This window comes from Haliaeetus leucocephalus, unplaced genomic scaffold, assembly GCF_000737465.1.
Source record: "Haliaeetus leucocephalus isolate CR32 unplaced genomic scaffold, Haliaeetus_leucocephalus-4.0 Scaffold92, whole genome shotgun sequence".
Classification (NCBI taxonomy): Eukaryota; Metazoa; Chordata; class Aves; order Accipitriformes; family Accipitridae; genus Haliaeetus; species Haliaeetus leucocephalus.
The window spans coordinates 12982460-13000217 of NW_010972528.1; the positions used below are offsets into that span (position 1 = coordinate 12982460).

The 17758-nt window shown below is 35.3% G+C and overlaps 1 protein-coding gene across 1 annotated transcript in view; it reads right to left on the reverse strand.

Annotated features, from left to right (window-relative positions):
- Positions 1-290: 290 nt before the first annotated feature.
- UBA2 (ubiquitin-like modifier activating enzyme 2) overlaps positions 291-17758 on the reverse strand; it is an 18278-nt gene continuing 810 nt past the window's right edge. The window contains exons 2-18 of the mRNA XM_010585241.1: positions 17527-17756; positions 14270-14353; positions 13933-14003; positions 12721-12785; positions 12141-12241; positions 11862-11983; positions 11135-11202; positions 8668-8789; positions 7698-7797; positions 6968-7128; positions 5970-6063; positions 5758-5870; positions 5128-5283; positions 4465-4561; positions 3735-3840; positions 2801-2937; positions 291-1368 (exon numbers count right to left, since the gene is read on the reverse strand). Coding sequence (XP_010583543.1) covers positions 1187-1368; positions 2801-2937; positions 3735-3840; positions 4465-4561; positions 5128-5283; positions 5758-5870; positions 5970-6063; positions 6968-7128; positions 7698-7797; positions 8668-8789; positions 11135-11202; positions 11862-11983; positions 12141-12241; positions 12721-12785; positions 13933-14003; positions 14270-14353; positions 17527-17756 — 2009 coding nt within the window. The 3' untranslated portion in view covers positions 291-1186. The remainder of the gene's footprint in view (positions 1369-2800; positions 2938-3734; positions 3841-4464; positions 4562-5127; positions 5284-5757; positions 5871-5969; positions 6064-6967; positions 7129-7697; positions 7798-8667; positions 8790-11134; positions 11203-11861; positions 11984-12140; positions 12242-12720; positions 12786-13932; positions 14004-14269; positions 14354-17526; positions 17757-17758) is intronic.

The window sequence follows — 17758 nt, forward strand, 5'->3', positions numbered from 1 at the left end:
AGCAGTTTCGGTTCACTAAGTTGGAAAGTAATTTCAGTACAGTGACAGAAATGGCTGATTAACGCATTCTAAGAATCAACACTGACAGTTTTGAGAGCTACCAAAATAGTTAAACAAATGCAGTAGGTTTTAAGATACTGATTCTAAACATTGCGCTTTTGTCCTATGCACAAAGTGTAATGTATAAAAGACGAGTACTTTCCTCTTTCTGAAGGCATGAGATGGTGAAAACACGTGTGGTGGTGCAAATGCTCCAACTGAAGAGGCCAATAATTGATTGTCCAAGAAAAAACCATTCACAAAAGTTTTATTAAAAAAATTCCCCTTTCACCTCAAACAAGTGAAGCTTAAGTTCTGTACTACTAGATTATGTTTAGAAAAATGAAAATAATACAGTAATTTTTGAAGGCTATACATTGTAAAATCCCATTAAGTCAGCATAAACTTGGACTGTGCAAGCAAATATAGCAAGTATTTCAGATGTCATTTATTTGGTCCATCAGATGTACAGTATAGTAGTAGTATCTGAGTTTACAAAACATCAAATATAAATAACCTGAAACTGTAACAATACACAAAAATTTGCTTCTTACATTGACATACCAGGCAGTACGAGCTGAAAAACTTGAGTAAATTAACAGTTTTACAGTAATGTACATAGTGCCAGTTGAACTTTAAGAACACTGTTAAAACATGGCACTAATTTGCTTTATTGAATTTTCTTCTTTACTTGTTCAGGATGTGAAAAATATTTAGGACTAGGCTAAAAATATTCTTCTTCAAGCAAAAAAATAAAAATGTAGTTACTTAAAATCTGAGCATCAGATGATGACCCTTTACTAAACAAGAGCAGGTTTTTTTTATCCTACTGAATTATACCAAAGAGGTATTTACACAAAAATAACATGCTTTTTTCATGACTGTTTAAGCAAATACTCATCTGTAAGTATTTATAAACTATGTTTCTACTACATTTAATATATGGAAAAACTTCTGAAAAAGTCTATTGAGATGAGAGCTTTATCATCAAGAGAAAGACACAAATTATTTAAGCCAGTGGTTTGGTATTCACTTGGAACAAAGGCCTTAAAATTAGGCTAGTTCTGGACATTTTTCACATCCCAACATAATATGCTGTTACTGTATTACATTATCCAAATCATTTTGTCAAGGGGCATTTGCACGTTCAGTCTAATGCTATAATTTCATCTTGTTCTTCTGTCTGCTCAGTACGCACTCTCTTTGTACTGATGCACTCTTTATCTTCTAGTTTTCTCTTGCGGCTTTTGTTTTCCATATCATCATCAACATTGCTTGAAGTACCTTCATCTTCAGAATCAACAATCAATAGATCGTCTTGATCTGGGGCTGCAAAATACACATTTTTAATTCAAATGGATACTGTAAAGACAATCTACTCTCAACCCAAATTCCATACATAAAAATAAGGATGTGTCTAATACAACAAATATGTCCTGGAGCATTCTTTATCCATTCATTCAACTGCAAGAGTGTTTTGAATTTCTCTGAAATCAGTATAAAATAGGCTTGTTACATGGTTATTCCCTCCTCACTAGAGGTATGAAAAATATTGCAGTAACCCAAAAGTATGGGAAATGCATTAGTTCACACGATTTTTGTTTTCCATGTACAAAACAGAAGTTGCACGCTATCTGCAGCAGTCCTTGAGAAAAGAACTTTTACACGCACTGAGCTGTAGAGTCTAGCCGCTCCTTTCACTACTGCATTCAACAGAACTCCCACTAGAAACCATGCTCCATGAGAGAGAGAGAACACGGAGAGAGGGAGAAGTGGAAGGGTGAGCCGACTTAAAGAACAACAATGGGTAGTATAAAGAAGGGAAAATAGAACCAAATGTGAATTTTCAAAACATCTAGTGGATCTTGTTTGTTTTGAAGTACAAATTCACTGTAAAAACTAATTTTATGCTAGTTTTTTAATATAATTTGAAATAAATTTTAGCAATACTCTTAACATTTAGTCTCCCCTGAAACAAGAGGCAAGTGGGAGTGACTACATACCTGTGGCACGTATCTTAAATAGGACCATCTGACAGGCAAAGGAACATCATCCAAAAGTGCAAGACAGAGCTACAGGTATCTAACTTACATCCGTCACAACAAGTATTCAGATTCATACACTATATCCCTATAAAACAGTGTGACGTTTCCAGTACATTAGCCTTCAGTGCTTAAGAAACCCATATTCATTTAGGTTGAACTATTTTGAGTATGTTCAAATAAACACTACATTAGGAAGGTGATGGTACTTCTTCCTGGATAGCAAATACTATTTTCTTGCCCTGCTTTGTTTGGTAGGTGAAGAACAATTATTTTGTAAGCAGATAATAAATTAAAAAAATGAAACATGATCAAAAGACATCCACAAAGTAATTTTTAATCCGTAGGGAGAAAGTGACAAATTTGGTTGATTCTTTTTTGTCAAGCAATAGCGTGACCATCAGATAGAATGGGTCTAACTTTATTTAAATCACTGTGCAAATGATGCACTTAAGACACCCCACCAAGCCCTTGTGCGTTAAATACAATTTCAAGGTGTATTTACTGTAAACCTTTGTAACAATCTTAAATGTGCATTTTGTAACAATCGTAAATGTGCATTTTTCTATTTAATATTATATTTATACACAGAGGCAACTTAAATGACATTTATTTCATTTTGGCAAAGTTAAGTCATAAAACTGAAGACAACTATTTTAATTGGACTGCACTATTAAAAGATTATTTTGTTTTATTTAATATTGATTACTGTTATTTACCTGTTGATGTTGACGGTTGCGCTCCATCATCGCTACCATTGGTAATGTTCTTGGATGTTGGTTCTGATGGTTTAGGGCCAACTTTTTCAGGGGTATCACCAACAACTTCAAATTCTACATCTTTTTCTAGGTCTTCACTGCAGAAAAAATACATATGCTTTTAAACAACCAGGTGAAAATAAAAACCTGTCTTTTTCACAAAGAAAGTATATAATTCAAGTATTAGAGCAAACTGTAACTATGACAAAATGAGAAAAACATATTAAAAGAGAGGAAAACCTGTTCAGTCCTCCATTATAATTTATGCTTTGTCTAGTCATAAACACTGTTCTACCCAGTGCCATGGCTTAAAATGCTTAGGAATGAGAAAAATCATTACCTGAGCTTACCTTTCTTCCTCAATGTCACATTCCTATTCTTACTGAAAGTGCAGTGTGTTAATTTACTGTATATAATGTTTATTACTTATCCAGGGTTAAATACACAGACCAATGAGTTCAGAGTGACTTCTATTTGCATTGCTGTATCTGAACACAGGTAGTCAAACACAGGAGCTACCACTCCAGCAGGCTGGGGGAGGGGGGTTGCCCTTTTTTATTTTGTTTTGGTTTTTAAATGGCAGTTTCTCACTTGTTGGCTGCCTCAAAAGTAAATTTGGTTTTGCACTGTATTTTTATGCTGTGTAATGACAAATTATTCAAATAAATTTTTCCAATTATTGTGTAAAAAACCAAACCAAAACCCGAACAAAAAACAAAACAAAACCAAAACCCCCTAAACTCTATAAATTCATAAAAAAAAACCCAATTCCTCTTTTACCTCTATTGTTTTCTTTCTGCAGCTTTATCTTTGAGCTTTATTGATGAATTTAAAATTCTGAGATGGAAATTCCCTGTGGAACTGTTCTACATGTATACACAAAAATAATCCTTACCTATGAAGCACATTGATTAACAGTGTATAGTCCTGGAGGAAATCATCTGCTTGTAGTCGAGTGCCATTTCGAATTCCAAAGTCTGATAATTTCCTGTGGTTATTTGCTAGAAAAATAGTGAAAAACTACAGTGTATACAGCTACTTATATAAAGACCCTTTACACCTGAATAAATACAATGAAATGAGTACTCCAGAAATTTTACGTAGAAACGTAAGATGAACATTTATTAGCTATATTTAAAGTAAAACCTGACATTTAAGCCTATCAGGAGTTAAAACTACTTATGTTTGACTTATTTACCCCTCATCCATCATGTTCAAGCACTTCACTATTATTACATTTAGGAACATTTTGCAGATAGTATTTGTATTACAACAGTACCTACAAGCATCATAAAAAGACCGCAATCTAAGAACAGGAGAATGAACGGGACTTGTAAACAGAGGAAGATAACTGGTGCACTTTTATAGCTGAATATCTATTCTTGAAAGGAATCCTGACACTCCAGGTGAAAAGTACTTTATGCAGGAAAGCTGAACTGGACTTGCAGGCTTGTAGACAATACCACTAGCTATTCTTGAGCCACTTAAACACTTGCAAATCCAGTCCTCTTCAAATATTAGTCTACAGGATGAACACTAGAACATTTGCTATACTTCCATTCTGTGTATCTTGGTTTCTTCCTAGTTTTTATCTACTCTTATCTAAAAGGCTTCAGTATGCATACCTTCTGTTTCTCCTTCTTCTGAAGAGATAAGAATAGTTCCTTTTCCATCATCTATTTGTACATCTGGTGCTACCATAGCAAATTTTTCTTTCACTATCTGAAAAGATGAATATGATTATTTATCAATATCTGACTTAAAAACACTTATAAAAGAAAAAAACTTGAATTATGTTGATTTTCTTATCCTGGCTCATTTTCAGGCATCTCCTGAGAGTGTATACTTTTTTTTTTTTTACTTCCATGAACAAAATAATTGTATTGTTGCTGTTTGAAGCCTACAGGTTCAAAAACACTCAAAAAATTTTTAGTATAATTCATAAAATGACAGAATTACAAATCAGTTGTGACTACGCAACTGTAATGTGGCTACTGAACTATTCAACCAAAATACAAATTTAGTTTTTCACTGTTGGATATGAATAGGCTTTAAAACCACCAAAAAGTTACAAAATACAAACATTCTTTCACAAGATACACAGGCACACATGAGCAAGAAGCATACTGGCTAATAATCTAGCTCTTCTTGTAGCTGAGGGAAGTGCAAAATGTAGAGCAAATATAAACAGCTGATGTTCCGTCAAAATATACTGAACAAAAACCTAACTTTAATAATTTATAGTATTAGAATAAAAATTAAAGCTGTAGCTAATATTCAAGATTTACCTTATCCTGGAGTGTTAACACAGTAACTTTGTGTACATTAAGTTTCACAGTCACTTCTGGCTTACTTGCACATACATAACAGTTAGGATTTGGTGGATCCAAAGCACAAGGAACCAATAGCTTCTTTCTGGGATTTGGCTGCTTGTTCAGAAAAATCTTGAAGACAGACAAGAATAAAACAAGTTATTCTGTAAGTAATAGCACTCATAAAACCTGTTTTCCTACAGATTTACTCTCTTGGTCTCACAGGTTTTCCTGTTCCCTAATCCTCTTTGACATGCCTGCTGAACAGGAGAAAAATGCATATTAACAGCCAGTCTGCAATGACACCTGTGCTGACTGACCAGCTATTGCCAAACAGATCTGTAACATGAAACAACCATGTTTCAAGTGATGTCAGTCTGGTTCTCTCTCCTATCCAGCAGCCAATTTTCATTAAATCAGAGGAATTTAATGATCCTTGAGACTCCCACTTCTCTTTTCATCGTGGCTAAAAGTTCCCAGCACATTCAGAATCTACTGAAGCAGCAAGTGAGACAGTAAAACTACTCAATAGTCAAAGCAGGTTAAATGTGACTGTTAAACAAATAATAAATAGCAAGAAAGTAAAAGTATCTTATTCCCACTTACCGTTCTACACTGATCTATTTTTCCTGATAAAATCTTCAAACCCTCCAGCACTATCAGACCAGCTATTACTGCATTAGTAGTAGCTATAGCTGGGATAATATTTCCTGCCATTGCTGCAAAATAAGCAAGAGTATGAAGATTTTTAACAGTAAATGAAAATGAGAAGTTTAGATTATTATTTAAAATAAAACAATGTTATATTCTATCCTTACACTTGATATCAAATCTGCTCTTCATATTCATACTGAAAACATGCATCCTGAGATTCGCAGCAGAAGTGACAAAATCCATTGCAGAAGGGTCATCCTGACAAGAAGTTAATACAAAAAGTATTTAAAAATCAGATTATTCATTGGAAAAAGTTTGCAACACATGGCTCCTAAAACCTTAAAAACAGAAAGTTAAAAAAGTCTGCACAATATTCCATTTCAAAGTCAATATACTTCCTCTTTCAGAAGGTATGTTTAGACAGAGCAGTAATACTTTAAATAGACGTGTTTAGAAATTGTACTTAGTATTTTAACAGTGAATTAGTGTATCAGTATTAATAGAATGCCTTGTATGTTCAAAATAATGTCTAAATCCTAAATCTTACCATGTTTTATGCTCAGTTGCAAAAACAGGTGTTTCAGAAAGAAGTATTTTTACTATTTGTTGTAATACTATTTTGTCCCCCCTATATTTACAAAATACTTTTTTTTTTCTTATTGCAAATGACAACTGACTGCAGGAAGATTACACTGTCTCTGGTGCTAAAAAAGAAAATCCTTTTCTTGCCTTTCTTCAGCAAAACTCATAATATAATACATACCTATCGTCAGAGCTAACTACTATGTACAACTCAGTAGAACTCTAGCTACCAACCACTGTATAAGAGCATGTTTTAGAGAAAGCTAAAAAGGAAAAAATGGAGTTGCATTATTAGAATATTTTCAAAAATAAAAATATGAAAAATACTTCTGAAGTTGTGCTATTTAAAGTTGGTGAATTAAGTTATTTTACATCACAATAGTTAATCCTTACACTCAGTGAGTTACAAAATATAGCATTTATAGTATATATTTGTTTACATATGGAAAGTCCTTTCAGTGAGGTGCCAGACATTTTTGTTCTAAGTAGTACTATTCTGGAATGAAACTGAATGAGTCCAATTAATATTTGTACTACATATGTAGAATACAACTGGTTCCTATGTATTTGGCAAACTAACCTTATCCCATATAAGCTCTGCTCCATCACCCTTCTCAGCCAGGTGAAGTCTCAGGGTTTCAACACTCTTTGAAAATAAGTGTGCATAGCTCTTGACATCGAGAACCTGCTGATCCTTCAAGACTGCAGAGGATTCATTTTGTTGGTCAGATATGTTTTTCTCTTTGGGAAAAGAAAAAAAAGAAAATTAAGATCAGGAATACTCATAAATCCCACATAAGTTCTCTCAAAGAGCTAAGAATTTTCCAATTTCAGCAAAATTAAGTATTTTCTAAATCAAAGAACAATATACTTAAACTACAGTAGCCCAAACATTTTACAACAAATCTGCATTTAGAACTGCAACTATAGCTATCATCTAGACATGCACAAATTACAACAAATGTATATTTTCAGCAAAACTCAGCTTTCAGAGATAAATGTATCAGTGCTCATGGTAAGGTCTCCTAGAATAAGCTGACATGTAATTCACATTTTATTTCATGAAATTCACATTTCATTTTGTGAAATGTGAATTTTCTACAGCCAATACTAAGTATCTAAAATAACAATTGCAAAACAGTTTTAGAAAAACCATTTTCTATATAGAGAAATTTAAAATCTTCAGGAATCACAAAGAATTTGATGTTATCAGTACTCAACTGTGACAGTGAAAATGTACATATCACAGAGATGCATTAGCAAACAGCAAGTATGACTTACAAATACACAGTGGGAGGAGGGACAATTACCTTGATTTTGTACCTCAGCCCAGTCCAGTGGCACTGGAGGCTTTCTTTTCCTCCACAGCTTATCCATTGTCAGCAGATATCTAATGTCATCTTTGAAAAGCTAGGAAACATTAAATAAAACAAACCCCCAAAAACATTAGAATGAAAGGGGGGAAAAAAAGGACATACTTTATTTTTACATCTGCTGTGAAACTGAAAAATCAGCATTAGATTTATGAGATTTTGCTTTTCTCCTTGAAAATATTTTCAACCACGTAAATAAAAATCAAACTCCACAGGAGGGAAAAAACCCCAGATTCGAAAAACTTCTTATTCCCCATTCTCTAACACTTATTGCATAAAGCAGACACAGCTCTGATTAATCTGGGGGGGGAATAAAGTAAAAATCAAGAAACAATAGTCCAAGCAGTGGGTTCCTGCGCCTACTGAAGCCATCACTATAGCTCTTTGTATACTCTCCCTGAGATACTCTTACCTACATGCCAATGAATCTCCAGATTAAAGTTATTACTATGTATCAACATTACATTCTATACTAATTTCCTCTATTTATCCACTTTCAGCAACTATTTAGAAAGAAAACTCCTAAACCGGTTTGTATTTTCTTATGCCAGAGCCTGATTATACACAGAAGATGACTGATAGCTTTTAGGTCCTCAGATTGGTTCTCATTATGCCCAGTGAAACTCCTACATAATTCAAGTTTACCTCTTCATATTAAAAGTAATTCAAATTAAGTTTTTTCTGTACAGCATGGACAAGCTGCCGAAGCCGTCTGTACAGATGCAGATGGAATGCCGTAAAACAAGCAAGTGTTGTAAAAGACCAATGCTACAGCAAAACTGCTGGAAGTCATAACATAATTGCATAACTGATGGCTATCATTAGGTATCCAAACTGGGTTTTGACCCAACTTTGAAGCACCTCATACACTTCAGATAAAGACATTTATTGAGGGTAAAGAAGATACCTTAGTAAAAAGTTTAACTGGATCGTATCCTGTTGATTTAGCCCACTCCTTAGTTGAAACACGTTTAATCTCACCATCTTCATTGGATGCTCGTGCTCTGGCTTCTGCTTCTGCTGGCTCCCCTATTAATAAAGTGTTAACTAATATTTTAATTCAAAAAAAGGAAAATCACATCCAAATACTTCCCTAGAGTCAATAATCAAAATTATACAGGGACCATAAAATGGCTTTACTGCGCCCAACAAAAGCTGAATTAGACACAGTGCAACTCCTCCTGTTTGCTTCTGCAACTGCAACTCACTAATTTAACTTGATGTTACCTAACTCCTTTATTGGCAGAAACAGTGAACAATTGTTTCCTATTAATTTTCTCCACATAATGTTGCGATTTTGTAAGTGTCTAACCATCCCCTTTTAGTAGTCTCTCTTCCTCGCTGAAAAGTCTTAGTTTGGTTAGAACTTCAACACACACACACGCAAAAAAAAAATCAGCTTCCTACCTCTGGTTATTCCTATACAAAAAAATTCCATGCATACAGATGCTATTCATTTTGTGTTTCCTTCCCAGTCACATCCAGCAATTGCTATTGTGATTCCTAATAAGCAGCAGGTTGATGTTTTCATAAAACTATCTATTAACATCTTGACCGAATGATAAAAAATAAATTCAGAGACCGTAACTTTATATGTAAATTTGTGAATATTTCCCCCCTTTCACCAATACATCATTTCATGTTTATCTGCACCAAATCTACCTAACATCTCATTGCCCAGTCATTCTGTATTGTGAAGCCTTCTACTACTTTTTGCAGTTAGTCCTCATCTTTACTGTTCTGAGTGACTTTAATCCATCATGTATGCTGAACAGCACTGGTCTGATCCCCAGTCTGACACACTCCTCTAATCACCATTTATCTCTATGATTTAAGTAGTTTATCCACTTCAGGATCTTCATCCTTTTTTTTCCCCGTGGCTGCTTAGCTCCTTCAGGTTCCTTAAAAAAAGTTTTTGAGTGCCCCCTGCAGATTCAAAACAGCATAAATGAGATATGCTTGTCCACAGGTTTGCTGATTCCTTCAAAGGACCTGCAGAGCTATGCAAGGCACAACTTCCCTTTACAAAGTTTGCATTGCCTCTTCCCTGATACACCCTGATTCTAAACAGCATTGTTGCTACAGTCAGTTTACTCACTACAGACATGAGGCTACAAGCTCAGGCCTTCCTATAATTGCCCTGATACCTTTGTTTAAATAAGTGGCATTGTGTCTGCTACTTTCCAAGTATTCCAGCAGCAGTTGTTTTAACTGAATTTATACGCCATTCTTTTCGAGACTGAGCTATTTCATTCTGCACTTCCTGTAGGAACAACCTGTCGGGTGATCACTATCTGATGTTCAGAGAATCTGAAAAGTTGGAGGATCCTCTAAGCTCCCTCTGCCAAGTCCATTCATCTATCAATGGATCCAAAAGAAGCAATGATGCTTATTCCCCTTCACAGTAACCACGATTACTGTCCTTACAGAAAAATACTGAATAGCTGCAAAAACTTTACTCAAAATGGGCATATTTCCTATGTAGATTAACGTTGAAGTGTTTCAGGCTAGAAGGGTTCAAACACAATCCCTGTATTTCCTTGCAATCCCTCAGCTAGGAGTGGAAAATGCAGAGTGACTACAAATATCATTCAGTTCTCAGTCTGCAGTTCAAAAGACAAGCCTCCCAGCTGCAGGGAAGGAAGCGCTCCATCAAATCCAAATACATAGGAAGAAAAAAGGCCACCCTGTGAAGATCAGTTATGTTTAATTTACACTTCAAGCTTACTTTTCACTTCAAGTTTCTGTGCACATGGGGAAGACTGTTCACTGCACAGGGAACAGGGGTATCCAGATACAAGCCTATTAATCTAAATCATATATTTTACACCTGGATGTGTTAACTGGAACTTTATTACTAGTGAGTGTACTGTGTTCCTCACAACTGTTCTACCCACACTGAGAACAATTAGTGAATGCCAGTGACCCATCTTACACTGTATTAAAAAGTTTTCACAACAGCTGAAGTAATCATTTTAATAATGTTTTAGGCTGCCCACAAATGCCACAGTTCCAACAAGTGAAACTATTAAACTGTTGTCATTTTGAAGAGTATTTTTTGCGCATTACCCATGCAAAAACCTCTGCTATGCACTACGCATCAAGTTGACTAAAAACACTGAAATTGTTTCAAATATCTAATAAGTGTCAGTACGAGGGAACTAAATTATGCACAGTGTGCATGAAGGTCTGTAAGTGAAACTACTGCTAACACACCCCAAACTCTTGTTATCCAAGGGTACAGTAAATGGAATCCTCTTAAAAGAAAATGGAGCTGAACCCTCTACCTTTAAGAAATGTACAGAAACAAGTCATAATCTCTGAAATAGAACATTTCAGTAACAGGGTAAGCTATGAGGTTATATCACACTCACAGGCAGCTTCAGGATCAGCTCTGTCAGGAGAGACTTCTTGATCAGCATCTTCTTCTCCAAACAGCTGGCTATATAATAATTAAGAACAAGAACACAACACTAGAATTCCAACACATCTGGTTAAAGACTGAAATATTTGCTAACAGATATATATCCACTTTACAATTCTTGCTATCAGCGTGCCTCTTCATACATTGCTTTTTAAATTGTTGGGATTCATCACATGTGAACTTAACACTGATGACACAAAACATCCAATACAAAAATGAATTTAGCAAAATGGTTCTGTATAACTCACTCAATAGTTCACCTAGCCTTATATTTACATTGCAGTACTGAATAGATTGCTTATAACCCTCCAAGATCCAAGCAAACTTTACATCTATTTATACATGCATTAAACTAAAAAATGCATTAACTTCACACAAAGGTGAAGAATAAAGTACGGTCAACCTACGCTGCTGCGCCAAACTACTCTGCCAGATTTTCTGTGATATTTGAACAAGGCCTAAGTACTAACCAACCGTCCATCTTTATATTAAAAGAAAAAAAAAACCCACACCCCAAAAACCAGGTCAAAGAACTGGAGGTTTTTGCTGTAATTCATATTAATTAACCCCCCCCCCCGCAAAGCGCGTGTTCGCTTTATTTCTCGGTCTGTAGGTTTAGAAACCAGAAGAGTGAACCACAGTACCTATTTTCTTTTTTTAAAAAAAAAATCACTTACTTGAACAAATACTTAGCCCACACAATGCAATGGATAGGTTCCGATGGCGTATTTCGGATTGTGCAGCCTGGAAAAGTCTTCTGAGTTGGTTTAGGATGACATTCGTAACATTCTGTCACTCCCTGGTGAAAAGTGAAATATTTGTCACACTGTGAAGGCTACTGATAGTATATCCTATTACCAGATGAACTGTAACTGTATCTCAAAACACCCAACTCCCTGTTGTCTAAAGAGACAATGATTTAAACTTAAAGCAACAAGAGTAATACACAGCCTAACCTTTTTAATAACTGTGACTTGTCCAAGGTAACCTGCAGTTCCACTCTCTATAAGAGGAACATCAGCAGCCAGACACATCCTGTTCACATGGTTGCGGGCAGCTGCAAATCAAGAGTTTTTAAAGAAAAATTTGAATAATTAGAAAAAAAACAGTTTTACTTCTTCAAATTCAAGGTAGCTTCCTACGCAAACATTTATCCTTAATCTGTCTTATTTCATTATAGAGCACTACGCCTTTTCACAAAGTCAATTTTGCAATTAACACAAAATATATCGATGCTATTACATATAGCAAACTCAACTGAATAAAATTACATAGGTACACACAATACTCATCAGATCCCATAAAGCAACAACATAGCAGTTAATGTTTACTTTCAAAACACCTGTAAAAGCACTAACTACCCTTTCAAGGTTCTAGTGAAGCACACAAGCATTAGTCAAACTACAGATGGGTTAAGAGGATACTTGTTATTTAACTGACACTGCAGAAGTACTAGAGTAGAACACATGAAAATTGTTTCTATGAACAAGCAACAGTATTTTCATCTCCAATACAAAATCATAGTGAAAACTTCACCTCTGTTATCCAGAGCATTCATAACCAACGTAAACTGGCGGAAGAACTCTACGTTATAGTCAGGGCTACAGAAAAGAAAAACAATACTCAAAATGGCTTATCAAAGTTGTTGGTTATTATGCCACAACAGAAACTATACACATGCAAAGGGTGGATTGATGTTCGTGTGGTAAATTACACATATTATACATTTACTGCTAGCCTTTAACTGCCCCATTTGTCTTCTGCCCATTTTAAAGCTGGGTGAAAACATGAATTTTATGCTGCTGGAAGGAAGCTATTGCAATTAGTAGTAATTTGACCAATGAAACAGGCAGACAACGAAAAAGTGATTATACTGCTCTGACCTAATGAGTAAATTGGCTGAGCTGTGGTAACTGACCTTAAAAACCATCAGCTGAGGCTAAAACATGCACACTGTAATTACCATAGCTCATCAGACTGTTGATAATTCATTATACTGTGATAGCGCAATTGGTTTTGATCGTGCCTCCATACCCTTAGGAGCCAAGACATGGGACTTTAAAATCTTGATGCTTTATTATTTTTACATTATATTTTTCTGATTTAAAGAAGAAGGTGGCAAAGAAGAGAGAATAAAGAGGAAACAGGATTAACGGTTTTACAGTTTCAGGAGAAGGATGCAATGAGTCAGTGTTTCAGTGGCTAATGGCAACATCAGAGTTCAAACCTTAATATTACAGAATATCAATTTTTAAGAAGCTGGACAAATATAAATTAAAACATGGGAAACAGCTAATGAAAGTTTACATAATATTTTACTCTACTCATTGGTTATGGATCATAAAGACTAAATTTTAACAGTTTGGGGCATATATAAATGATACTCAGTTACCTACACGCACACAAAGGACTTAATTTTTTTAATCACAGACTCAACATTCACATTCATTTTATCTAATTATTGCTTAAGACATCAGGGCATCTTTACAGTGTAGAAACTTATATAGTAAATATTACTAATAAAATGAAAAATAGACACAAGCAATTGACTACAGCTTACTACCAGAACTTAAGAAAACTCATGCAAAATCCACACTCCCACTCGGGTGTGTGGTACTCTCTTATTTACAGCTATTTCTTCTTACTGCAGTAGCTTTGTAAAATATCTTAAAGCACACCATTGTAGCATTTAAATAACACAGTACTTGCAAATCAAAACATGTAATTAGAGCTTAAAAACAAACATACTTCATGATGCTATCATGGTAAGCTATAATATTAGCTTCTGGATAAAACTGTAACACGCTTTCCTTGGCAACCTAGAAATAAAAAAAAAACAAAAACAAAAAAAACCACTTATTATTTCTTTCTTCCTTCCTTCTAAAGATACTCGATACTCAACTGGTATCGAGTCTAAGTTGACTACCTTAAGAGATTTAAATAATTTTATAATGAAATGTTGTGGATAGCCATGATCAACCAGCCAACACTTACCTCTTCCCAGTAGAAACAAAATTGTGACGTGTGTCTAACACTGTCCATAAAATAATACTAAGTAAGACTTGAGCTTTGACCTTTTCCTCACCTGTGATTTCGATCTTCCAACATGTTTCTTTTGAAACAAAAACTGCCTGTTGAGATTGCTGACATCAATAGTATCCAAATCAATCTATAAACACACAAAAGACAGCCATTTCACTTTTACAGAAATAAAAGGAACAAAATCATTAACAGAGTTTGAAGCAAATGTGATTGACCAAAATGCATAAACTTTACAGATCCCTTTTCAGACCTGCATACAGGTGTTATGCCTGCACTATAGGAACTGTCGAGGCACAAATGATCACCTAATCATCTTCAGAAATCCATACATTTTAAATAATTACTTACAACAGAGCCATATGTCAAAAATTAGGGCTACATGACAACAAACTTTCCGAAGAAAGAGTCCCTACTAAAAACGCACATGAATTTTGACATACATTTGCACAGTGGTTAGTAGAAAGTTGGTAACTGATTGTCCTATTTACCAGACAATAAAGATTTTAGTGAGAATTCATCAGGAGCACACTGTACAAACTCAGAGGAGATACTGCAGAAATCTCTCTAGATAGGTCCAGTCAGGCTCTACATGGGACTAACCACCCTGAACGCTGGCTCTGTACCACATTTCCCCAAGGTCCAAGAAGACTACTCAGCAAACTAATTAGTATTTCTACTTTATATTTGACCATAGCTTTGAGCAACTGAATCAGTAAACCGAGGGCTGTATTGTCATCTAATTCATATACTGCAGGGCAAAAGCTTTTACTGTTTGTCACCAGGACTAACTGCTGAAGTGCATATTAAAAAATTATGAAGTCTACTTATAAAAAAAAAAAATTCCAATCATGCAATCAAAATGTTTAAAAACATATACCACAGCACACCTGTGATGTACCACCTCAAAGGATGCCATGACTGCAATTCCCCTAACAGCCATGTTTCTATTAATATATGCACATGAACATCATAATTTCAAATGTCTTTATGTCCCACCACAAGAATTAAGATTTAATTAGAACTCTGAGAAGATTTATTCCTACCTTTGATGCCACTACTTTTGCTTTCATTAAACACTTCTCTCTCATCAACCACTCTTTAGAAATGCTCTCCTGTCCCTAACTTTTAACTAGGAGGGGAGACAATTTTCCTCACCCTCAGAGGTATTTATCCCAAATTCCCACAGATAATGCTGACATACTCAACATAGTAACGCTTTCAGCTATATGGAGAGTACTATCAGACTGACTGTGCAGTGTGAAGTTTAAACATGACCTACTAAGGGTATGCTTATATGCTTTTAATTTTATTAACCAAAGTTGAATAACAAAAAAAGCATGCCACACACTTCTCATTGAAGATCCTTCGCATGCGAGATCCAAGCTCCAAGATTAAACTTCCCAATATTTTTAAATTAAGGATTAAGTTTTAATATACTAAGAACTGTAAATAGCTAAAGAGTTCTATTTAAACACTAAATAAGAGCACCTGCGGATATAGAGCAAACAGAAAATATAAAATGTTTTAGAAATGTGTTATAAAGCAGAGACTGTTAATCTTTATTGCCTGTAGTATCGTAGTAACTACCCATGGTCTTGTATCTTTTCATGAAAACGGTATTTGCATGAAAAAAACCATTTCTACCTCCTTTTCTTTCTCATAAGACACACTCAGAAAGCTTGCTTAGTCGTCCAAAGCCAAAAAGCCCGAGAACCTCAAGTGAAAATTAAGTGCATAATTCTGTTAAAACTTCCACTACCCAGAAAGCTTTTAGTATTTTAACTGGAGATGATAACAAATGACATAAGCTACAACTGAAAACAGTACTACCAAGAGCAAAAGAAACAGAGGAAGTTTTTCTCCACAGAGAATACTTGAGACCATTAGACCTCAACAGAAGCTTCAATCTAGCTAAGAATGATCATAATTCAACAGTTCTCTTTATTTTAATAACTTTTACACTGCTCCCATTTTTGTAAGTTAGAAGGAAAGGCCTCAGAACTTCCTAAGAATGTATATTGGTGTTCTTAATTCAGACTTGCATTTTGAGTAATTTCATTTTGTTCTTCATTCAGGAGGACAATGGCACTGCCTTTCAACAAAGCATAGTTAATGAAATTACATATTTGTGAGTTATCTGGTATTCAAAACTATTAGATTTTTTTTTTTTTAGTATCAATATTTTGGTTTAAAAAATTTTCACAACTTATAAAAGTAAAAAGCATTTTCAGGTGTTCAAATTTGTTAGTATTTAATTACCAAGGAAAACTCTCAACAATATCACAAACGTTGACAAAAGCAATTTATTCTTCTAATAGTGAATTTCCTCTTTGCTAACAATTTTCTTTTTGCTCTCACCTTGCCTTTTGCCCACCCACTCCGTATGTTATCAAAATGTTACTGTCTTGCATAAAACACTACCAATGATATTTTTAAATGAAGATGGCCCTGCTCCAACATGTACTTAAGTTAATGGAGTCCAAGTTGGCCTTGAAAGACAGTACAAAAAAAATCAAACCATGATAAGTGAAACAATAAGCATACCCCAATGAGATTTATGCCTAATGACTAACTGGAAAATTAGAAGATATTAAACTCTTTCTATTATAACAGACTACAGGAATCCACAAATGACATAGTAAGGTAGGGGGAAAAAAAAAAAAAAAGAGGGTAAAAAACTGCAGAAAATACAGGCTTCCACTCTTCTGCGTTGCTTACTTCACCAGTACAATGTTAAAATTGGACAGGCTCTCAGTGGCAGACTCAAATCAAAGGGACAATTTAGAAATGCACTTAAGCATACCCTACAAGTTTTAAAAAGTATTTCAGTAGAAAAGCCTGAGCTGTATGAATAACAAGGCAGACCAGTAGCTATACTCTTCTACAAGCTGATATAGTTTTAGGTAAGAGCTGCTTCTAATAAGCTCTGCTCAACAAGTCTGACTGTAAAAACAAACTTCTTGCAGCTTGTGATACAAAACTCTCAGATGTGACTCCTGGCCAGGCACACACAAGTAAAAACGCATTCAAGGAAAGGGACCTGTGCTCTAGCTGGATTTGTACTCCTGCGACTTCTTAAAACCATATACTTTTCACAACTACACTAAGAAATTAATAAAGATCTGGAAACTAGGCAATCAGAGTTTTGCTAACAGTATTTATCTCTATCCCGTTTACACGGCCACCCTCTCAATTCTGCCCTTCCTATACACATTCAGAGATTAGCATCAGGAAGCAAAAGTGAAAGCAACAGCCCGCGGGAAGCTACCGTGACCGGACTTCTGAGACTGACAGTTTTACAACTCGGTATCTAAAAATACAGTTCGCCTCCCACGTATTCTGTTTTTCGCTGCGATCCGGCACCGGACCACTATCCGCAGCAGTGGCAAAGGCGGCATTAGGCAAAACTAAGACTTTAAGGAGCAGTCGCCGGGCAGCAAAAATATGGCACACCACCACCGTTTCCCAGGAGATTTCATCTACGGGCTCCCAAAGCGGCGCAGCCGCTCCGCTCCGCCGCCGAGCGACGGCT